The following is a 22617-nucleotide window of genomic DNA, read 5'->3' as shown; positions in this document are numbered from 1 at the left end:
CTTCAGACACATCAGAAGAGGGCATCTGATCTCATTACGGATGGTTCTGAACCACCATGCGGTTGCTGGGATTTGAACTCAGGATTGTCCTTTGGAAGAACAGTCAGGGCTCTTAATCCCTCAGCCATCTCTCCAGCCCTCTATCTTTAATTTGTTGCTGAGTTATTTTGTAGTCTGTGTATTTCAATATGATTAAGTCTTTGGAGAAAGTCTTATTTGTCATATTTAAGAAATTCTATGAAATTTTATCAGAACTCTTTATCCTGCTAGGAAACTATACCCATATCTGAACACAGACTAAAATAATGCAGTGCTGAAGTAATTTTGTGGGGAAGCAACGTACTAAATGCATCTGTTTGTTTCATATATTGTATAGTAGCAAACACACTAAACAGCTTGCATAGATCTAACTGGTGTCCCTTTTCATTTAAACATTAAGTAGTTTGTTAATTTAGTACTTAAATAAATAAATGTATTATTTGCGTATCACTACTTTTAAATGGTTACATTTAAGTAGAAGATTGGTTTGGTTTAAATTAATCTTCTCATGTTTATGTATTAAAATTTTATCTTGTTCTTCCTGCCTTCTTAGATACCGAAGCAGAGTGCTGTCGCGTTGGCTGGCCGGCTTACCATTGCAGCTCTCTTGCCTCGGCTCCCGAAACCCTGAGCTGTCCACACAGCTGATTGATATTATTCATACTGCTGCATCACAAGCAAATAAGGACCTACTGAAAAGCTTACAAGCTGCTGCTCTACGAATTTATGGTGAGTGAGTGTTGAGTGGTGGAGGTCAGCCTTGTTCTAGTGCAGCAAGGAGAAGAGATGTTAAAGGGGAGTTGGAGTTTTCAACATTTGCCTTTCTTTTGGTTTTCATTAGGTTAAGTTCCTCAAAATACTAAATAGTAAATTTCTTTTACGTGTACAGGAATAGTTTTTACCATGTATGTTCTCCCTACATGTTTTGTTGTTGCTTGGAGGTGTTTGTTTGGGACAGGGTCTCACAGTGTAATTTAAACCCCTTATACCTGAGATCACCCTGTTGCGTACATGCCCTTCTATGCCCAAGTTGTCCTTTTGCTTCTTCAGTTAAGTTTAACAATAATGTACTTTGAAAATCTCCTTTGATGGCAAGATAATTCTTGTATTACTTAAATCATGAGTCTTAGATGACTCCCATACTAATATACTATTCATCTCTAGGACTGACTTACTCTGTAGTGTTTTGAAAAATATTAATAAAAGCTTGGTGGCACATATAAATTTATAAAGTATATAAAACTTAGATTTATTAAGATATGTATCATATATTATAAGTTTTATGATTTTATAACATAAATCAGTGATTCCTAAGTATGTCTCTAAGGTGGTACCATTATTACTACCATATAATTCTAGAACATTTTCATCTCCTCCAAAGAAACCTGTTTGCATTAGTCATCCCATCCCTTAATCTTTCTTTACTTAAGCTCCTGACAGCAGTTAAGTTTTTTGTCTATAGATTTGCCTGTTCTGGACTTTTTTATTTTATTATTTTTTTTTTTTTTTGGTTATTCAAGACAGGGTTTCTCTGTGTAGCGGCTGTCCTGGAACTCATTCTGTAGAGCAGGCTGGCCTTGAACTCAGAAATCCGCCTGCCTCTGCTTCCCAAGTGCTGGGATTAAAGGCATGTGCCACTGCTGCCTGGCTTATTTTTGGACTTTTAAAAGGGATTTTTAAAAATTATTTTTAATTATGTGTCTGTGTTAGGTTTATGCCTGAGAATACAGGTGCTCTGGGAGGCTAGAAACATCAGATCTCCCTGGAGCACTTGATCTCGGCCTCTGGAAGAGCGAGCACATGCTCTTCACCACTGAGCCTTAACCCTTTGGACACTTTTAAAATGAGGATTATAATCTAAGGTCTTTGTGCCTGGCTTCTTTCTCTTAGCATAGTAGTGTCGGGGTTTATAAATGTTACTGCAAATATTAGTACCTTATTCTTTATTACTGCTTAGTGGTGTTCCATTATATTAATGTGCCACTTATGAACACATCCATGTTTTATGGGTTGCTAAATAACGAGTAGAGCTGTGTACATGTGTGTAGATGTATACACACATGGAGCAAACACGTGTTAGATTGGGTCCAGGTAATTATTTTTAGTGAAAATGCTTGTGTTTACTACTGTGCTTTGTTTTTAATCTTCTTTCATCCCCATCAGATTTTTTTTTTTCAAAAAAATTTCTATGAAGACCTTTGGATGTTATAAAGTTTTATAGTGTAGTAGACTAAATGATTATGCCCAATATTTTTCTTAAACAAATAGTTTAGTAAACCGTGCCTGATGAGAAACTATTGTATATAATTGTTAAAATTGTGGTTAAACATAATTTGTCAACACTTACTTTATTGGAAGTCATCAAGCTGCTTTAATAATTTAATCTGTGGTTTGTGTATTTTTTTATAGTTGACTTTCATATTTTCCTACCCCACTAGATCCTCAAGAAGGTGCTGTGGTAGTTCTTCCTGCAGAGTCTCAGCAACGTTTGGTTCAGCTTTTATATTTTCTACCCACTCTGCCTGCTGATTTGCTTACTCAATTGAGTCGGTGCTGCATAATGGGAAGACTCGGTTCAAGTTTAGCTGGCACGCTTATTGGGATCCTGTACATGAGGTATCACTGCGAAATGAGCTATATTTTAAGTGTATTATCTCTCTCCCCTCATTTCTTATGGGACAGAAATACAGAAGGCTTTTTTATTTTGTATTTTTTTGAGAACAGAGATTTTCTGCATAGACCTGACTGTCTTGGAACTCACAATGTAGATCAAACTGGCTTCGAACTAACAGAGATCCTCTTGCCTCTGCCTTAAGAATGCTAGGACTAAAGGCGAGCGCCTTTTATAGTAACATATTGTAGACACCTTCATTTACTTTTAATGTGGCTGTTAGAACTTTGCCAATACTGTTATTGGCTGAAGACAGTTTGTTGATACTAAGGCTGATGCAAATTTCTTGCTTTGTAATATATGTCCATAGTTTGGGATAGAGGTTATGGTTAAGTGCGTAACAGCATGTAGGTAAGAATCTTGTACTTAAAATCTCAAGTGGTATGTGTTGAGATATGGACCTCTTTTTAGCAAGTTTAGATCTTTTGGGTAAGAATGCATGGATGTAGTGTGTAGTACGTGGGTGTGTTGGCATTTTTTCATTGGAGGGGAGTCTGATTGCATGTGGGGTGTTGAGAGTGGTGTTGGGAATCAACTTCCATTGTTCTTCCACCATATTTATTGAGGCAGCGCTTTAGTCAAATCCAGAACTAGGTCACTTCTTCTGGGGACCCCCTGCCTCTGCTTCTGCTTCTGCCTCTGCCTCTGCTGGAATTACAGGTGGGTCACCATGCCCATTTAACATCTGTTTATTCTGGGGGATTCAAGATGTTTCCTCCTCTTACCATTTTTTTTTTTTTAGGTACTCTCTTTTATGCCTTTATTATTTGGGGCTGTTCTAGATGCCTCATATTGATGAGATCAGTTCTACTTTTATATGTAGCTTATTTAATTTTGTCCAGGTTCATCAAATTGTAACACATATGAGCATTTTTATATTTTTTGAGGCCGTGTAAGGTCCATCAGACATTTTTATTTATATATATATATATGCATTTATTTTTCAGTTTATCTGTTGATGGGCATATAGATAGTTTCTGCCATTTGGCCACTGTGAATAAGACTTTATGCACATTTGTGTACAAGTATCTCTTTGAGACCTTGCTTTCAGTGTTTTTTGCTGTATAACATAGATGTGGAATGGTAGAAAATGTGATAGTACTGTCTTTATTTTTATGCACATGCTAGGCAAGTGCTCTTACCTCTTCAGCTCAGATGTGTGGTGTTTTGAGGAACTGTAATACCTTGCCCTCCATAGTGGCTTTGTCTTTTTTTTTTTTTTTTCCTGAAAGGCTTTTTGTTTGCTTTGCTTTCTTTTGTTTTATGTTTTGTGTTTTGAGATAGGGTCTTTCTACACTCACTATAGACAAGGCAGGACTTGAACTCACAGAGATCTTCCTGCCTCTGTCTTCCAGCACTGGGATTTAAAGTGTGTATGCAATACCACACCTGACTTTAAAAAAATATGGCATTGCTAGTGTTGAAAATACCTTGTATCACTTGTTTGAATAATTGATTGATCATCTCCCCTGTGCTCCGGCAGACAGGATTTTTCTGTAGCCCTAGCTGTCCTGTAATTGCCTATAGACCTAGGTGGACTCTAATTTAGATTCTCCTGCCTCTGCATCTAAGCACTGGGGTTAAAGGTGTGTGCCACCGTTGCCCAACTATCAGTTGCTTCTTTTAGTAAATTTACATTTGGCTATTTTGAATTGCAGCATGGTTCATAACTGTCTGCTAGTAACTGCTATTCACAATGTTGTTTATATGTGAAAATTCAATTTTCTTCATATTTACTTCTCATGTGTTAGTGCCTTAGAATTGGTTATATTTAAAAAAATTTGAAACGTTGAAAGTTTCCTATTTTTTCTTAGAAAAAGAAAAAATTCTGTACTTTGATATGAAGCTTTTATTTAATGTTAGGCCCTTGAAATTTTTAATCAGAAGTACTTTTATTTAATGGGCACTTAGTCCTTAGCTACATTGTCCAAGATTCAGTTTTTAGCTTTTGAACATTTGCTGAAATTGAGGCCTTTGAAACTACATTTAATGTTCATTTATAGTTCTCTACAGTTTATTAGCTTTTGTCAAGGGTGGGTTTAACAGTCTTGCTTTGTTTAACTACTTTTCTCTGAAGATTTGTAGTGATAGTTAGAAATTTGACTTACTCTACAGTCCTGACATAGCAGTTCATAATTAATAAAAGTAGGTTGGGACTTGGGTTGAGCTCAGTGGTAGACCATATGCTGAGACCCTGGATTCCATTCTGGTTCAATTTAAGACTGACTGATTCCTTCAGACATAATTTTTAAGTACTTTAGGTTGTTGTTGCTGTTGTTAGTATCTCTCCTCTTCTACTAGACCATAATTATGTTACCCAAACTTTCTTATTTCCAAGTCAAATTTTAAATGGAACTTCTATTTCCAGCCACTGGGTGGCACAGTTGCTTCTGTATATACTGGGTATAATAGGATTTTTCTATTAAGTCTTTTGTTCTTTCTGTTCTTGATGTTGAGGTCCTATGATATTCCTCCATGGATATCTGCATGTTGCTTTGAATGACACAGGAGAATGCTTAGTACCTCTCCTCCTATTTAAAAATGTTAATAAATCCAAATATAGGGTTTTTTCCTCCCTTGTAATTGCTTTGGGATTTAAGGTACATACCACTGTACTTATTTCTAGACTTGGTTAAGATAAGGGTAAGATAAAAAAGGTTAAGATGAGGTTAAGATAAGGTAAATTAGAAAGGCTAGTTCTGTCTGGCATTTACTCCATTGTCTGATAATCTGTAATCTGAGCTTGTTAGATCTGAGTTTTGTATCTTTTTGCTTTTTGGCATTCAAGCTTTTCCAATGGAAGCCTGGCTTTGAGGATATTCAAAGACAAGCTAGTAGCAAGAACTGGGTTTACAGATTTGTGCCACTACACTCAGCTCATTCAGCTTTTCTTTAAAATCCTCTGCTTTACTGTGCTTTTATGAGGGTAGACCAGAATATAGCATATCTTATCTTTAACAATAAAACTTTTAAAGCCTGATTAAGATTCTTTTTGCTCTGGTTAGCTGTGAAGCTGAGACTTAGTTACACTTATTTGCTAAGGGTCAGACTTTTCTAGATAAATAAGTACACAATGGTAGAACCTACTACAAAAGAAAATGAAAAACTTCTTACCTCTTTGGATCTAATTTGAAATGTGGGATGGAAGTTTTGCTACATCATATTATATTGGGCCAGTTACACTTTTTAATGAACTGTATAATTATAAATATTAATGCCTCTTAACTTTCATAACTACAATACTAAAGTTCTTATAAGTGAAGGTAAAATAGTAACTATACTATGGATGTATTTGCAATAAAGGAAAGTGCAGAATTGCAATTGAGGGTCAGTTGTAGGGCACTTAGAAGTCCAGGGTTTAGTTTCTGGAGTTCTCAGTCTTTTTTTTTTTTTTTTTTTTTTTTTTTTTTTTTTTTTTTTTTTTTTTTTAAATCATAGTTTGTTTATTTTACATGCATTTTGTTTCTTGTAGATCATCTTTTTCTGGATGGAGCCACTCGGTTAATGACTGCTTAATGACTGATGTGGATTATCTCAGCTTCTTGTTCTCTACTCTTACAGGTAGCCACATTGACTTGCCAACTTAAAAAAAAGAATACATGGCTATGTGACTATAACACACTAGCTTCCTTAGACCATGCTCTTGGAAGTACAGTGGTCTGAATGTGAAAACAGTTAGTGTGGTGGTCAGTATATCTGGCAGTCTGATCATTTTTGAGAGCTGTTAATTAGGAGGGTCATTAACAGATTGTCAGTATGGGTTGGACCAAGTATAATGGAGCCAAGAAGGACATCAGAATTATGTTAGGTATGGTGTCCATGTTCAGAGTTTGGAGTTGAATTCACCTCCCACTCTACCTTTTTCTCCCTAAATAAACAACTTAGAACAAATAAGAGTAATTGAAAACCATTTGAAGGGCTGTTGTAAAGAGCTACAGTGTTCACTGTGTTTGGAATGCAGCATATTGTTGCTCTTCTTTGTCCATTTGCTTTTATATTTTTAGAGACAGGTCTTCCCTGTGAAGCTTTGCTTGGCCTGGAATTCAAGAAATTCCCCTACCTTTGCCTCCAGAGTGTTGGATTAAAGGCTGTGTCACTCATTTTCTTTGTTAAAATTTACTGTTTACTGGAATGATTATGCCCATTTAAAAAAAAAATCAAGAGTGGTAAAACTCCCAGTGAAAATGGTAAAAGTGTTTTTTGCTGTTTTAAATTGGGTCAGATCACATCCTTTGCATGTGTAGGTGATGTGAATTTTATAGTTTGTGTTAATAGGATTTAATTGCTTAAGACACTGTAATATGTGAAACACAGTAGGCTAAAAAGAATTGTTGAGTGTTATGTATTACTGCTCTGCGGTTTACTTTTCAGCTGGCTCTCTTTGTCACCTGCATTAGGGTTTTCAAAAGAGGAGTTGGCCTGGCTTCAGAACCTTCGAGGTGTTCCTCATGTCATCCAGACATCACTGTCCCCTGTGCTTCTCTACCTTACAGACTTAGACCAGTTCTCGCACCACTGGGACATAACAGAGGTAACAGCACACCCAGAGAGAAACTGTTGATTCCTGCAGTCCTGCTTGAGTCACCAGTGCTTGCAGGGTACTGTGTGTGGGCCGGAGGTGCTGCTGCCCAGAGCAGGGGAGAGAGCCGTCCTGCTGCTGGAGCACAGCTGTGTCTGTAGGCATAAATGCACGTATTTTGAAGTGGGAGAATATGTACAAAGAGCATTGTGGGAGGGGTGATGTGACTTAGATATTGAGAGTCCTGGGTAGGACTTAGTGTTTTTGAAGTGAGGTTTTTGAACAAAAAAACTGCTCTCTAGTTTTCTTTAATTTTTTTTTTTAAAGAATTAGTATGTAATTTATTAAAATTAAACTTAAGGAAGACCCCGGTTGTTCTTTTAGGTTTTGAAGCAAGCATACAGATCTTGTTTAGTCACTTAAAGGAGATTCTGGTTTATCTTTTTTAACTTTTATCTTAAAAATAGACTATTCAAAAACTAATATTTTTTATTTCGGTTTGGTATTTGTTAAAGAAACCTTCAGAAATACTAAATTCTATAGATACCCAATAAATTTACAGGTGTAAATCTTACTAGCATATTTCAGTATTAGTGAAAATACACATTGAAATCGTATGTCTAAACCAAGTTTTAGCATGGGATTTAAAGGGTCATTTTTTATACTAAAAGGCAAAATTATCTTAAAAGATTATTAATAGAACAACCTTCAAAAGTCATAAATTATATATAAATTATTTTAGTTTTGTGTGTGTGTGTGTCTCGTTCTCGTTTGTTTATTGGCTTGCTCACTTGCTTGCTTGTCTGTCTGTTTACTTATTTATTTATTCATGATACACTCTCAACTGTATGTAGCTCATGCTGCCCTTAACCTGAGGTTGGGATCACAGACAAGGGTCACTCTTCATTTCTTAGTTAGCATCTATTTCTCTTCCTGTGTTTTAGAAGGCTTTGTTTTCTGCTGGCCGATAAAGCTCTAGTGATCTAATAGGTGTTTAGCTGGGACTCTGGCCTTATTATCTGTAACACACAGTGTCTAGACCATAGGTATTCTGCCTTGATATGTCAGTGTCCTTTACCAGGGCCATCTCCTCTGTTCAAGTTACTACCCAACTCTTCTGTTTGGTCATTATGCCAACTGGTCTCGTTAAACTGTTAATTTCATTTCATTTTATCCTGAATTCTGTTCATGTTCTTTAAAGGGTTAGAGCTATGCCTCGTGTAGATGTTTAAACTACTGTCATGACCTCATTTGACACTAGTCAAAAGGCTAAGACAATCTCAGTGACATTTATTTATCCTTTGTGACTCACAGTGCCTGGTAATGTGTTTATTTTGGACTCTTCATAAATACTGGCTTTTAAAAAGTGAAAAGCAGCAATAACGTAGTGAAAAAGAATAAGGTAACTAACCCAATACTTAAAAGTTGAGATTTACCTCATAAGAGATGACAAGAGCTAAGAAGTCTCTGATTGTTCATAAGGCCTTAATTTAGGAATTTAGACCTACACATTTAGGAATTGGGTTTGCTAGCAATTTGTAGTAGTAGTTGCATTGTAAGGATGATTTTGATATATTTAAAATACCATTTGATGTTTCCAAAAAGCATTTGATGGAGATTAATGGCCTAGGAATCTAGGCATGGGTTTGGCAGTATCTGAGTTAGACAACCTTTTCTGTTTTCTTTTTAGGAGGCTTTGAATTAAAAGGTGTTTCATGTACTTCAGAGAGAGAGAGAGAGAGAGAGAGAGAGAGAGAGAGAGAGAGAGAGAGAGAGAGAGATTGATTGTGTGTATGTAGTGTCATATAGATATGCATGCCACTGTGCAGTTGTCAGGAAAGCATGATCAACTATTTCTGAGATGAACATTGGGCACTAAGACATGGACTAAGTTTTAAAGTTTCTGTCTCTGAAATGTTAAGTCATAAATTGTAGAAAATTAGACTTCATAATTTTAGGTTTTGAAGTTTTTAAGCAAAGTTCCTCAATTTCCTTTAGATAAACTTTGATGTATTTTAAGTCCATTTTCATGTGAATGTATTTGAAGTATACATAATTTTGCTATCTTTATTCATTTTGATAAGTTATCAGTAGATTAGAACTTCTTAGTTGTTTTGGGGTAGTGGGAATGAGGTTTTCGCTGAGGCTATTTGGGAATAGTATTTACAAAATAAAATTTAGAAAAGACAACTCATAGGTAAGAGTCTTTATCCCTTCTTACCCTGACCCCTAATCCCCTGTGTGTGTGTGTGTGCGCACGCACGCACGTGCGCGCGCCTGGGGACATGCTTTTGGTCTTCTTCATTTATGAAAATAATACTGTATACCTTGGTCTGGACCTTGTATTTTTCATTTACTATCTTCCTGACCACTAAAAAGCAGTGCTTTGTAGCAGTAATTACCAGCAAAAGGCCCCCAAAGGAAGAAAAGTCTAGATAATAATAACTTTTCAAATTAGAGTCTCTTTTTCTCAAAAGTCCAGTAACTGTTTTAACATTAATATTGTTTTAATTCATTGGTTTTAAAGATACTGAATAGTTGAAAAGGCCTTTTTGTTGTTGAGTAGTGCTGGGTTGGTTGCAACCCAGGATCTTCAGCATGCTAAGCATATTGCATCACTAAGCTACAATGGACCCAGCCTCCAAAGACTGTATTTATGTTTCATGGATAGACAGAAACGTAGCAGTTTCAGGATTTTCATACACTTCATGTATCTTCTTTTATAATAGGATAATGTGCTAAATTTTATCATATTCTTGTTTCTTTGTACTTGTACCATAACTAAGTATATAACTCCCATCTATTGTTTAATTGTACTTATTGAACTTTAGGCTTGTGTTAGGGTGTTTTTTTTTTTAATTTTTTTATTTTTATTTTTTGGCTATACAATATTTTTTTCAGCAATTTTTGTTTATGTAGGTGTTTTGCTTGTCTGTGTGTCTGTATGCCATTTGCATGCATATCTGATGTCTATGGAGACCAGAAGAGAGGGTGGGTGTCAGATCTCCTTGAACTGGAGTTAGAGTCGTTACCCACTATGCAGGTGCTAAGAATTGAACCCTAGTCCTCAGTATCTAGAGAGTCATTCATTTTTCATGGGTATGTGGGTTTTTTGTTGTTATTGAAGTCTAGCCTTACTTAGTCCATGGTGATCTGATAGAATGCATGGGATTATTTCAGTCTTCTTGTACCTGTTGAGGCTGGTTTTGTGTCCGATTATATAGTCAGTTTTGTAGAAAGTACCATGAGGCATTGAGAAGGTGTATTCTATTGTTTTAGGGTGAAATGTTCTGTATGTATATATCTGTTAAATCCATTTGGTTCATAACCTCTTAGTTTTACTGTGTCTTTGTTTAGTTTCTGTTTCAATGACCTGTCCATTGGTGAGAGTGGGCTGTTGAAGTCTCCCACTATTATTGTGTGGGGTTCAATGTGTGTTTTGAGCTTTAGTAAAGTTTCTTTTATAAATGTGGGTGCCCTTGTATTTGGGGTATAGATGTTCAGAATTGAGACTTCCTCTAGGTGGATTTTCCCTTTGATTAATATGAAGTGTCCTTTTCCATCTCATTTGATACCTTTTGGTCGAAAGTCTGTTTTTTTGAATATTAGGGTGGCAACTACTGCTTATTTCTTGGGATCGTTTACTTGGAAGATTTTCCAGCCTTTAATTCTGAGGTAGTATTTATCTTTGTCATTGAGGTATGTTTCTTGTATGCAGCAAAATGCTGGATCCTGCTTGCATATGGAGTCTGTTAGCTTGTATCTTTTGATTGGGGAATTGAGTCTGTTGATATTGAGAGATACTAGAGATAGGTAATTATTAGTTCCTGTTATGTTTGTTGTTGTAGGTGACATCATGTGCACGTGATTCTCTCCTTTTGGTTTTGTCCTTGTAGGTACCTTCCATGTGTTGGAGTTTTCCTTCTAGAATCGGATTGGTAGATATTGTTTAATTTTGATTTTTGTCATGGAATATTTTGTTTTCTCCATCTATGGTGATTGAGAGTGTTGTAGGGTATAGTCACCTGGATTGGCATGTGTGTTCTTGTAGGGTCTGCATGACCTCTGTTTAGGCTCTTCTGGCTTTTAGGGTCTCCGTTGAGAAGTCTGGCCTAATTCTGATAGGTCTGCCTTTGTATGTTACTTTACCTTTTTCTCTTACCGCTTTTAATACTCTTTCTTTGTTCTATGCATTTAGTGTTTTGATTACTATGTGATGAGAGGATTTTCTTTTCTGGTCCCATCTATTTGGTGTTCTATAGATAGGCTCCTTGTAGATTTATGGCCATCTCTTACTTTAGATTGGAGGTGTTTTTGTCTATGATTTTGTTGAAGACATTTTTGACTCCTTTGAGCTGGGAACCTTTGCTCTCCTCTATTCCTATTATTCTTGGGTTTGATCTTTTCATTGTGTTCTGGATTTCCTGGATCTTTTGGGTTAGGGTTTTTTACTGTTTTGAATTTTCTTTGTCAGTTGTGTCTGTCTTCTAAAGTATCTTCTATGCCTAAGATTCTCTCTCCTGTCTCTTTTATGCTCTTGTTGATGCTAGCATTCATAGTTCCTGATCTCTTTTCTAGGTTTTCCATTTTTAGGGTTGTCTCCATTTGTGTTTTCTTTATTGTTTCAATACTTCCATTTTTAGGCCTTGGATCGCTTTGTTTAATTCCTTCATCTGCTTGTGTTTTCCTGTATTTCTTAAAGGGATTTATTTGTTTTCTATTTAAGGGCTTCTACTTGTTTATTTGTTTACCTGTGTTTTCTAGTATTTCTTTCAGTGAGTTATTTATACCCACATTAAAGGACTCTGTTATCTTCATGAGATAGGAATTTAGGTCAGCATCCTGGTTTTCAGGTGTGTTGGTGTATCCAGGGCTTGCTGTGGTGGGAGAACTGGGTTCTGATGGTGCCAGAGTATATTGGCTTCTGTTGCTTAAGGTCTTGCGCTTGCCTCTCCCCACTGGTTATCTCATGCGTTATCTGGCCTGCTGTCTCTGTCTGGAGCCTGCTTCCTGTGTCCCTGTGTTGTTGCAGGTCTCTTGGGAGGCCTGTGGCCCTGGGTGTAGCAGATTGTAGGGGGTCTTAAGGCAGCAGAAATGTTGATGGTCTGCCCAGGTGGAAGGTACAGACCTGAAAGAAGGAGTTTGCACTGGGGTCTGGGTCAGTGAGATGGATTCCAAGTCTGCTGGGCTTCTCAGGGTTCCCAGCTACTACGGCTATTTGGTGGTGGTGGTGGTGGGGTCCCTTACCTGTGGCACCTTCAGACTGTGCGGTCTTTAGAGGAGCTGGCATGCTGATGGTCTCACCATTACTCTTTTTTAAAGAGTTTCAGTCCTTCTGAGTCTGGAATTAGACTTTTCAGTGCTGTCTCCCTGGTAATCACTGATTTCTTTTAAAGGGTCTTGTTTGTGTGATTGTTTCAAAATATTTGTTCTGAGACTCATTAATCTTTTTCATAGTATCATGCTTTTATATCCTAATAATGCATCTTAATATTGACATAACATTTTTATGTTGATAATTATTTTATCTATATTGTTTCTTGTCTTCATTTTTCTTTGACCTTGTAAACATATTTGTTATTCGAAAAATTCTTGCTAATTCTGGCTCCTTTCTACTTGGATTTTTCATGTGTTGTATCTTTTTTGCACCTGACATGCTTCTGAATAGATATTGATTACTGGGCATTTTCTGTTGTTGAATGGTAAAATTTTCTTCTGAGTTGTGTGGCTTTTTGAAAAGAGAGTAATCCTGATTCTTTTTAGTTTGGATTTCTACCTTAGTTGGTATAGATTCCCTTATTAGGGTGTATCCTTCATTAAGAAGACATCAGTTACTTTCAGCTTGTAAGTAAGTTCTAGTTGGCCTAGTTTTTTATACTGTTCTTAAGGATTTGAATTTACATTCTTTTAATATTCTTCCCCAACTCCCAAGACAGCAGGGTTTTCTGTGTATCCCTCCCTGTCTTGAAACTCTCTGGCCTCTAACTCAGATCTACCTATCTCTGCCTCCCAAGTGCCAGGAGAAGGCCTGTGCTACCAAGCTTGTCCCTTTTAAGACTCTTTAAAACAAAAGAGTATGCAACAGAGACTTTATGTAGCCTACACATCTTACAGACAGCACTGTCTGGCTCTTTACAGAAACTCAGCCAGCTTTCACTCTAGGGCTAATAAGCTCCACTGGTTCTTTCTATCCTTAGAGTAGCCTGCATGTTTGTGAAAACCTTGCATTCTGACTGCTCAGAACTAAGACAGTTCTCTGGCTGGTTTTTGCTTTTTGTAGCCTCTGCTTCCTTTCTGCCTGGCCTCTTTGTATGTGTACTCACATACAAAGTATGTGGAACTTAGTATCCAGCAGTGTGCCCAGCACCTCTGCAGAGCTTTGCTGTAGAAATCTAGTTCCATAAATCTCTAAAAGTCTTTATTTTGTTGCTCCTCTCTAAGGGAGTCATATTGTGCTTGAGTTACTTCTCCCTGCACTTCATAAAGTGCTTTCAGCAAAAACCAAGACTGTCTTTGTTTTTTTACCCTTCAGATATCACAGGTATTTTTGTACATTGCCTCATATTTGAAACATTAATTTTCTGTATTCACTTTCTAATTTGAGTTTGTTCTTAGATGGAAGTGACAGTGTCACTTGTAATAAATAGGAGTGACTGCTTATGTCTGGCAGATAAAGGATACTCCATCTCTCACTGGGCTCAGTAACTTGGTTCACTCACATGCTCAGTGTCCAGTTAGATGATTCTATTGAATCATCTAACTTCTCATTGAACGAGGAAATTGGAACCTCTGAGATTTGTTCCCCTGTAAATGCTTTTTATCTACTTGGTACTTTTTTTGCCTCACCTCAACTCCCATGTGTAGGAATACATTTTTTGCAACCTACTTTTTTTTTTTTTTTTTTGGAGATAGGGTTTCTCTGTGTAGCCCTGGCTGTAGACCAGGCTGGCCTCGAACTCAGAACTCAGAAATCCGCCTGCCTCGGCCTCCCAAGTGCTGGGATTAAAGGTGTGTGCCGCTGCCACCGCCTGGTGCAACAACCTACTTTTAATGTTCAACCTCTCCTCTAGCCCACCACCCAGAGGCAGTGGAAAAAAAATGTTATTAGGATATGGGGGAAAGTGGATCTGTTCAGCAATAGTTTTTTTTGGGGTGTGGGGGGGAAGCTCAATTTTCTTTGGCATCAGTTCAGTCCTGTAGCAAACACCAGATATGAATCAGCAGCTACAGTCCAGTCCTCTTGTCAGGCAGGCACCACCCATGAACCAGCAGCTGTAATTAAATCCTGAAGAAACTGCAAGGCTCACCAACTGCCCTGAGGCTGTTGAAGTGGCAGGAAGTCACAGGAACCTCTTGGGCAAGTTTCTCTCAATGGTGGCGTTACCACAAGCAGAACTCAACAATGCTATGGAAGGCGAATCAACACATGAGTGTAGTTAGTGAAGAATAGCAAGGCGGAGAAAACAAAATCAATGGTCCGTCTCCCGCTGACTGTAGCATGGAATTTATACTACTTCATATGTCCACTATAGCTAAACATCCTCTCAACTGTGTCTGCTTCAGAAAAACATTTTTTACCATTTTTGTTTTAGCAAAACATCCTTTCACCTGTGTGTGCTTTAGAAAAACATTCTTTCATGTGTCTGCTTTAGCAAGACATCCTTTTACTTGTGTGCCCCAGCAAATCATCATTTGGCATAACTAACTTCCCAAAGAAACTAGAAGTTTCCACTTCACCTGTGTATTTTTTCCTCAGTTTCTTAAACTCCTTTCAGGTATCAATGTGTATGTACGAGAATTGGTTTTCCTATCAAAGCACCTACATTCTGTTTCATTCTTGAGGAGACATGCCATTTTCTGTAGTGCTTTGTTCAACATTGAGCTCATGTTCATATTCACATTCTGATTCATAGGTTCTCACTGCTTCTCTGGATGTTGAAACTCAGCTTAATATGTATTGTTTAAATTGACTTTGTCTTGCAATATCTTGTTTTCTCTTGGTGATTGAAAGTTTTGTTGAGTAAAATGTAGTCTGGGCTAGCATTTGTGTGGTCTCTTACAGTCTGAAGAATATCTGTCTAGGCCCTTCTCACTTTGAGAGTCTTTGCTGAAAAGTCAAGTGTAATTCTATTAAGTGTGCTTTTATATGGTACTTGGCCTTTTTCCCTTGCAGCTTTTAATATTTTGTCTTTGTTATGTTTATTATGTGGTGGGAGAATTTTTTTTTCTGGTCCCATCTATTTGGTGTTCTGTAAGGTTCTTGTATGTTTATAGATACCGCTTTCTTTAAGTTAGGTAAAGATTCTTATATGATCTTGTTGAAAATACTTTGAGCAGGGAATCTTCATCTTCTATTCCTATTCATAGGTTTGGTCTTTTCATAGTGTCCCAGATTTCCTGGATGTTTTGAGTCAGGAACTTTTTAAATTTAACATTGTCTTTGACCAATTATCAATTTCTTCTATCATATCTTCCATGCCTGACATTCTCTCTTCCATCTCTTATTCTGTTGGTGATACTTGCATCTAAATAATGAATAAATATGTATTTAATATTTAAATACATATTTAAATAATGAATAAAATATGTATTTTAATAACTCAAATAGATATTAAAGGTATTTATTCATTTCCTCTTTAAGGGTCTCTGTCATTGTCATAAGATTGGTTTTAAGATCATTTTCTTGTGCTTCAGGTGTGTTGGAATATCCAGAGCAGTAGTAGGTAGGTGAGCTGCTGGTGCCAAATCGCCCTAGCTGTTGGGTCCTTATGCCTCTAGGCATCTGGGTTTGTGGTAATTATAGGTTTAGGTGATGATTTCTGAGTTTATTTTTGTTGGATGGATTTTTTTTTCTTGGTTTCTATTTCTTTTCTGGTCTTCTGGCCTGAGTGGCATTGGGTTCTGATGAATATCGAGTCCTCAGGTTCAGTCGGGTGTTTCTGCTGAGGTTTTGGTGGCCTGTGAACTCTGGGGTTGCCTCTGAAGTTCTGGGAGCTGGCGTGGCCTTGGGGTTCTGGATGGTGTAGCTTCTGAGGTTTCAGGAAATGAAGAGTGAGGAGGAGTGAGGTAGTAGTGCTGCCTGGGATAGCTGGGCTGGTTATGTATTTTCTACTAACTAGAAGGCTTTTTGTCAGCCATTTGATTCTACCCTTTGGGTCTTTGTGTTGTAGCGATTAATAGAAATATAGTCTCCATCTTCCTAAGCTAGAAAGATATAGATGTTTTTGTAGATGCAGTAGTCTGCTAATGTGATGTGTTTAACCCTTGTTATTTGCATCTACAAAATCAAGGTTTTGTTACCTGTTTGCTATTGATATATAAAGTTGCTTTTAAAATTGTGTTGAATCTGTCTTAATTCTTAAATGTCTTAATGCAGTTTCTGCTTTTCTCTTTTTCTGACAGGCAATTTGTCACAGTTTATCGGTTATTCCTGCTCGAAGCCAGAGCTTTGACATCATGCAGAGTGCCATCAGTAAGCACTTGGTAAATATCCCTGGTTTTATGTTTGTTTGTTCGTTCGTTTGTTTTCTTACGTAAAATGAAGTTTATCGGCATCTCATGGCGTTAAGTGGTAAGGACTTTTGCTGGCTGTTGCTAAGTATGTAACTGAAGGTGCTGTTGTGGAGAGAGTAGAGGGTGCATGCATTCTTGTTCTTTAGACCATATTTTCTGTTATTTGTGAAATAAGGTACCTCATTTCTGAGTTAACAGCAGTGAGTGTGTTTGGGATCCAGTAGCTTGTGGTTCAAAATAGGGACATTATGGCTTAGTCATTGGAAGTAGTGGACTCAGCTTTGAGACGGACTTGTCTTTTAACCCTTAAAGAATTCACATTTGTATGCTTTTACTAGGTCTTTAAACTTCCTCTAATGGTTACATTGTGAGTTGGATTTATTTTTAAAATATGTTTAATTGCAACATTAAAATCTATTTTTCTGGGGATTCACTCCTTTGATTAATCTTATAGTCATTTCCATAACCCTCTTCCTCATTTAAAATGAAATTTCCCTTGACTTGGAAGAACATGCACTGTAAATTCTAAGTGCCCTTCTTTCCTTGCTGACAGACTTCTAGCTCTTACTCTCTTATCGCCAAAGATGCATACTTTTTTTCTTCTCTGCCACCAATCACAGGCTTTTGCTTTCACGTGCTCACATTTGTTGTGGGAAAGACTTAACATCCCAGCTAGTGTCTATTTTCAGATTGCCTTTTGGAGGAGGTTCAGATCTGTCTGTCCAGTTACATCTGTGTTCAGCCTTAGTGACAGTGCACTCCTGAGATCTAGATAAATGAGCATCCAGTGAGCAGCTTATTAATATAATATTTCTTACTAATCCCTCTAGATACACTTTCCTTATTGTGTCCACATGGCTAAATATAAAATAGACTCTGCATTTAAGTATACTAGAAGATGGGAACCAGTGAACAGAGTTCTGTTTTGAATAGTCGTAGATAATGATGATTATTAGGATCGTAACTTTCTTTGGAGATGATATATGAAGCATTCCTTTAAATAATGTTATGTCTGACCAGCGATAGAGACTGTAATGTTTGAAACTTGTAAATGCTGCCTTCCTCAAAGGGAGGCAGTGCGTGGATTGTATCAGTGCAGTATTGTATCAGGCCTGGCTCTGCTAGAATGCTTGCTTACATGTGTGAGTTCCTGAGCTCTGGTTTCAATTTTCATTGCCATACACAAAAAAGTTATTTCTTCATGCAAAGTAATTTTATTTGAGAATTAAATTCTCAGAGGAAAATTGGGTCCTAAAGTGCAGCAAGTAGCTGAGTTAAATGACTACTAATATAAAGTAGCATTCACCCTTCCCCAACCACAATAATTAATTAATCTCACTTTTCTCTACTTAGGTTGGGTTGACTGTAATTCCTGACAGCACAGCTGGCTGTATATTTGCAGTGATGTGTAAGCTCCTGGACCATACGTGTGTAGTTAATGAAACTCTGCTTCCATTCCTGGCTTCTTGTTGCTACAGCCTTCTTTATTTTCTGCTTACTCTAGAGAAAGGGGAAACAGAACATCTAAAAAAGAGGTAATGCTTATTTTATTTTCAACCTTAATCTTTTCCCTTTTATTTCTCTCCTCCCTAAATAAAATTGAAGGGGAACTAGATTTTAGAACAAATTTAAATTCTTTCAGTGGGCTTGAATATGCTTTGGTAGCCTTTTTTGGTCTTTTATTTATCTTTTTAATGTTGTAGCAAGAATTCTTAGGGGTTTTTTATTTTTCATTAAGCTACAGATTTGAAAAGTCAGATGGTATTACAGAGTTTCTGGAAAGCTTTTATGAGATTTATTTACAGGTCTACCAAAGCAAAAAATTATACTCTAAAGACAGTGAATGAACTGTTAATACAGTTTTTGTTGTTGTTGCTGTTTTTGTGGTTTTATTTTTATTTTATTTTGTTTATTTTATATTTAGGCTTCATTAGAGAGTAGACTTTTTAATTGTTGGATTTAAGAATTGTTAAAATGCTAGTCATTTTAGCTAGTACTTTTGTACTTCTTTGCAATATAAGCTAGAACTTAAAGGATGTTTGGAAGATTCCACTATAGGTTTAAAAGTGTTTTCATGTTTATAATTTTATTGGTGTTTCTGTTGGCTCAGGTGAAAAACTCTAGACAGGTGAGTGAATAGGAAAAAATAAAAATTACATTCTTTTCCCTTTTATTTGTTTTTATGTTTATATGTTTTTATATGTTTTATATATTTTTATCTTTTATATGTGCCTTTTCTAGTCTTTCTTTGAACTTTATTGTTTGCTATGGGTTTTTTGTTTTTGTTTTTGTTTTGTTTGTTTGTTTGTTTGTTTGTTTTTTTGAGACAGTCTTGCTGACCTCAGTCAGAATCTTTATCAGTCTCACATGTGCTGGTACTGTAGGCGTGTACCTTTGTGCCCTATGGCTTCTTTTCTGACCTTGTAGATGTGCTGAAGATGTAGTGTATGTGCCGGCTGTATAAATTTCATTGCTTAAAACAGTAATAACAAACTGCGCTGTCCATGTCCGTGTAACGCATTCCTGGGCATGGATGGACTCACTGCCAGCACACAACACACACTGCAGGTACACTCTCCAGTGGGTGTCTCTTACTGTAGAGTTGATTGGCATCGTGGCTTGTTAAGTAGGTGGTTCTGCGTATATTTCTTCTGTTCATATTTGCAAACTTGATAATATATGTTTTGCATTTTTTCTTTTGGCTATCAGTATTGTCTGATTAATTCTCTGTATAAAGGTAACTTTAGCAAAGTTCTTTAATGGGTTAGATAGTAAATAATTCAGTTTTCAGGGCTAAAAGTGCTCTGCCATAGGTATTCAACATAACTGTATAATGTAAAGGCAGAAATAGAAAATACATAAGTGAATGTGGCTGTATCCAATAGAACATGGTTTACAAATACAGGCTGTGGTTTGCTTTGCAGTTCCTTGATCTGTAGTATTCTGTTCTGTGAGTGTGCCAGGGCTTGTCCATTGTACTGTTTGTTCTTAAGCTCACATTCTTTTCCAGTTAAGACACAATTCTTTTTAAATAGGTATTTTCACTGCAATACCATAAAACTAATGTGTAGTGAATATGGATTTGATATTATCTAAGGTTTTATAACATCTCCATGTAGGACTTCATTTGTAATTGCTATTTGTCATTTTCTGTCATTTGAAATATAAGTACTCATTTTTTTAAAAAATCTGAAGTTTCAAAGATCTTTGGAACTTTCAAATAAAGGAACATCTTAGGCTTTATGTGATTAGACTGGAGAAAACTGAGTGTGTGTAATAACTTGTTTTCCTTTTTAAAGCACCTCTTGTTTAGAAAGTTTCACTTTGTGCCCTGGCTGGCCTGGAGCTGGCTGTGTAGACCAGGCTGGCTTCAAACTCAGAGATCTTTGATTTCACAGATAGTAGCTGAAAAGTCGGGCTTGACAAAGCCTGGTCACGGCGTGCCACTGAGCCCTGAAGATGATTCTTTCTTTTGTCTAGTTCACTCTTGAATAATGAAACTCTGCTGGCCTGGCCACTTGGTTTGTAGGTAGAAGTGTAAGTCCTTATGTTCTTTAAAGGTCAGTCTGTTTTAAGTCAGTGTGTGTTCTTCCATAGCCTGAAGACTTGGGAGCCTGTTCTTCATTCTGGGAAGTCCTTTATTATTTCGTCCATTTTTTTTTCTTCTTTTTCTAAGAATTCCATTTTAAAGCATAGGGAGCTATTTATTCATTTTTGTCTCAGCATCTTCCAGTCTGATTCTCTTTGAGTTCATCTTCCCATTGAGCATGACTTGACCAAGTTTCGTTTGTTTTTCTTTGATTTGCTCCTGTCTTGGCACTTTGCCATTCTTGTTTGTGGTTTGTTGGTGTTACTTTCAAGTTCTCGTCAGTTCATCAACAGTTTTTTCTGGTATAGAAAATTTTCTCTTCCATGGAGAGTAAGAGGGATTCTGAAAATTGTCTTTCACAGAGCTGGGCAGATTCTGTCTTGGGTTGCATGCTTTTTTTAGTGTGTATTTTCTAGGAATTTATGGTGACCTCACTGTAAGATAGTTTCACACTTCCTTTTCCTTATTTCTCACCTTGTATGTGAAGTGCAGTTCAGATTACTTGCCTGTCATACCTAGGACTTTGAAGCCTTTTTTTCAGTAGTGTTTAGATACCTAAAATCCATCTAAACAAGTACAGAGAAGTCAGGTGCTACGGATGTTAAGTCAGTGAGGACTGTTACAGGAGAGTGGGATGGAACTGAAAGACTGCCACCACTTTGTGGCATTGCAGCCATTGTAATATTGTATCTTACTCATGTGTTTGTGGTGGTGCTGGTATAGACAGACCAGCTGTGCTGCTAGTTGTACAGAGTGCAACACAAGAGAGGCACATACCTGTGACCCAGCAGTGGGGTGGGGAGATGCTGCAAGTGTGAGGCCAGCCTGCCAGGGTGAGTTGTAAGGCAGCAGAGTGACACTTAGACACTAAAACAATGAAAATGACAAAATACAACATTAGGTGCGCACTACTTAATGTCTTTATTGACACAGCTTCATATCTTGTGCTTACTGCATCTCTTGATAGTGTTCTGAAGCTGTGCACTATGGCATTCACATGATGACATCATCTAGCCTTTCTCAGAATGCATACCCTCTGTCAGATGACTCAAGAGCTAGGTATTTAAAAATCTAATTAGGAACCAAAGCAACTTCCTGTTGTCTTTTTCACCTGAATTTTTATAGTCTTTATGCCTCTGCCTTATTATTAACTATTCAAGAGCCTGCTGACTTTTCTCTTTTCTCCTTGTACATGGCTATTCAAATCTGGGTCTAGTTCAGTACATGGGCTAGCTAAAGACCTTGACCTTGTTGGTCCAGAATGGATTCATTTGTGCCTCACATATAAGTCCTTTAGGCAGAGGCCAAGGAGTTGATCATACTCAAAAAGCTGAGATTTGGGGACTTAGGAAGGCTGTGCACTCCAGGCACAGAAACTAAGACTGAGGTTGGAGCCTTCAGCAAATCTCTGCTGTGCTCTGGCACAGCTCCAGGGGTTGACCTAAGCAGGGTATATGAGGGAATAAAGAATAAAGGCACATTTAGAGAAAACTGGGATTGGGTAGGCTGGATTCTCCAGTGGAGAAGCTGCACTTCCCTGCGAGCTCAGCATGCTTATACACTATTTACTATATACAAATAAACAGCTAGGTGGGGTTATTGTACAGCAGAACAAAGAGATGGGCTTAGCTAAAAATGGTAGGAGCAGTAGTCTCTGTAAGGGCAATAGTCTTTAGGCCATAAAAAGCTTTGGGCTGAAGGAACAGGGGAGCAACTATGGTTGATCATGTTTACCACAAGCCTGTTTAGTGACATGGAAATGACCATTTATTTATCATTTTATGACCCAGTGTTGGAGTACTGGTCCTATTATTGACTACTTTCTGAAGTTTGTTTGGGTTCCTGGAAAACATATTTTTCTTTCTGGAAATTTGCCCTTTCCTTTGTTCAGTGATATTGACCAGACTCTGGATCCAGTCATAGGTTTGAAGTTTCACCTATGGATTTCTGTTTTTTCTTGGGAACAGTAGTTTTCAGATGTCTTCTACATTGTATAGTAATTGAACAGTTTTCAGTGTTGTGTGTACATGTGTGGATCATTCTGCTTTCTGGCAAGCCCTGTGCTATATATAATCACTGTTGCTGCCAGGAAAATGCTGTTTACTAGACTTTCTAACAGTTAATTCTTAGTTGCTTTACTACTTACAATTTGTTGTATTTAGTTTAAGGTTTATTTGTTTTGTTTATTGAGGTAGGATCAAGTCCAGGCTAGCCTTGACCTCTTTATGTAGCCTGAGCTGGGCTTAAAGTCAGTGACACTTCTGTTCAGCTCCTAAACGTTGAAAT

At 37.2% G+C, this 22617-nt stretch overlaps 2 protein-coding genes across 4 annotated transcripts in view; one reads left to right on the top strand and one right to left on the bottom strand.

Moving 5' to 3' along the window:
- The window catches only part of Tex10 (testis expressed 10), a 38932-nt gene that overhangs the window by 12962 nt on the left and 3353 nt on the right, over positions 1-22617 (top strand). Inside the window, exons 8-13 of the mRNA XM_052176477.1 lie at positions 593-768; positions 2478-2655; positions 6183-6271; positions 7108-7241; positions 16632-16712; positions 18096-18277. Of these exons, the coding sequence (XP_052032437.1) occupies positions 593-768; positions 2478-2655; positions 6183-6271; positions 7108-7241; positions 16632-16712; positions 18096-18277 (840 nt within the window). The remainder of the gene's footprint in view (positions 1-592; positions 769-2477; positions 2656-6182; positions 6272-7107; positions 7242-16631; positions 16713-18095; positions 18278-22617) is intronic.
- The window catches only part of Invs (inversin), a 155395-nt gene continuing 146918 nt past the window's right edge, over positions 14141-22617 (bottom strand). For all 3 annotated transcript variants that reach the window (XM_052176475.1, XM_052176474.1, XM_052176473.1), the window contains exons 17-18: positions 21109-21198; positions 14141-14634 (exon numbers count right to left, since the gene is read on the bottom strand). In XM_052176475.1, the coding sequence (XP_052032435.1) occupies positions 14570-14634; positions 21109-21198 (155 nt within the window). In that variant the 3' untranslated portion in view covers positions 14141-14569. The remainder of the gene's footprint in view (positions 14635-21108; positions 21199-22617) is intronic.

The sequence above is a fragment of the Apodemus sylvaticus genome, chromosome 3 (genome assembly GCF_947179515.1).
Source record: "Apodemus sylvaticus chromosome 3, mApoSyl1.1, whole genome shotgun sequence".
NCBI classification, from domain to species: Eukaryota; Metazoa; Chordata; class Mammalia; order Rodentia; family Muridae; genus Apodemus; species Apodemus sylvaticus.
Note: the sequence above shows the minus strand (reverse complement) of the source record. Positions and strands in the feature narration are given on the sequence as shown.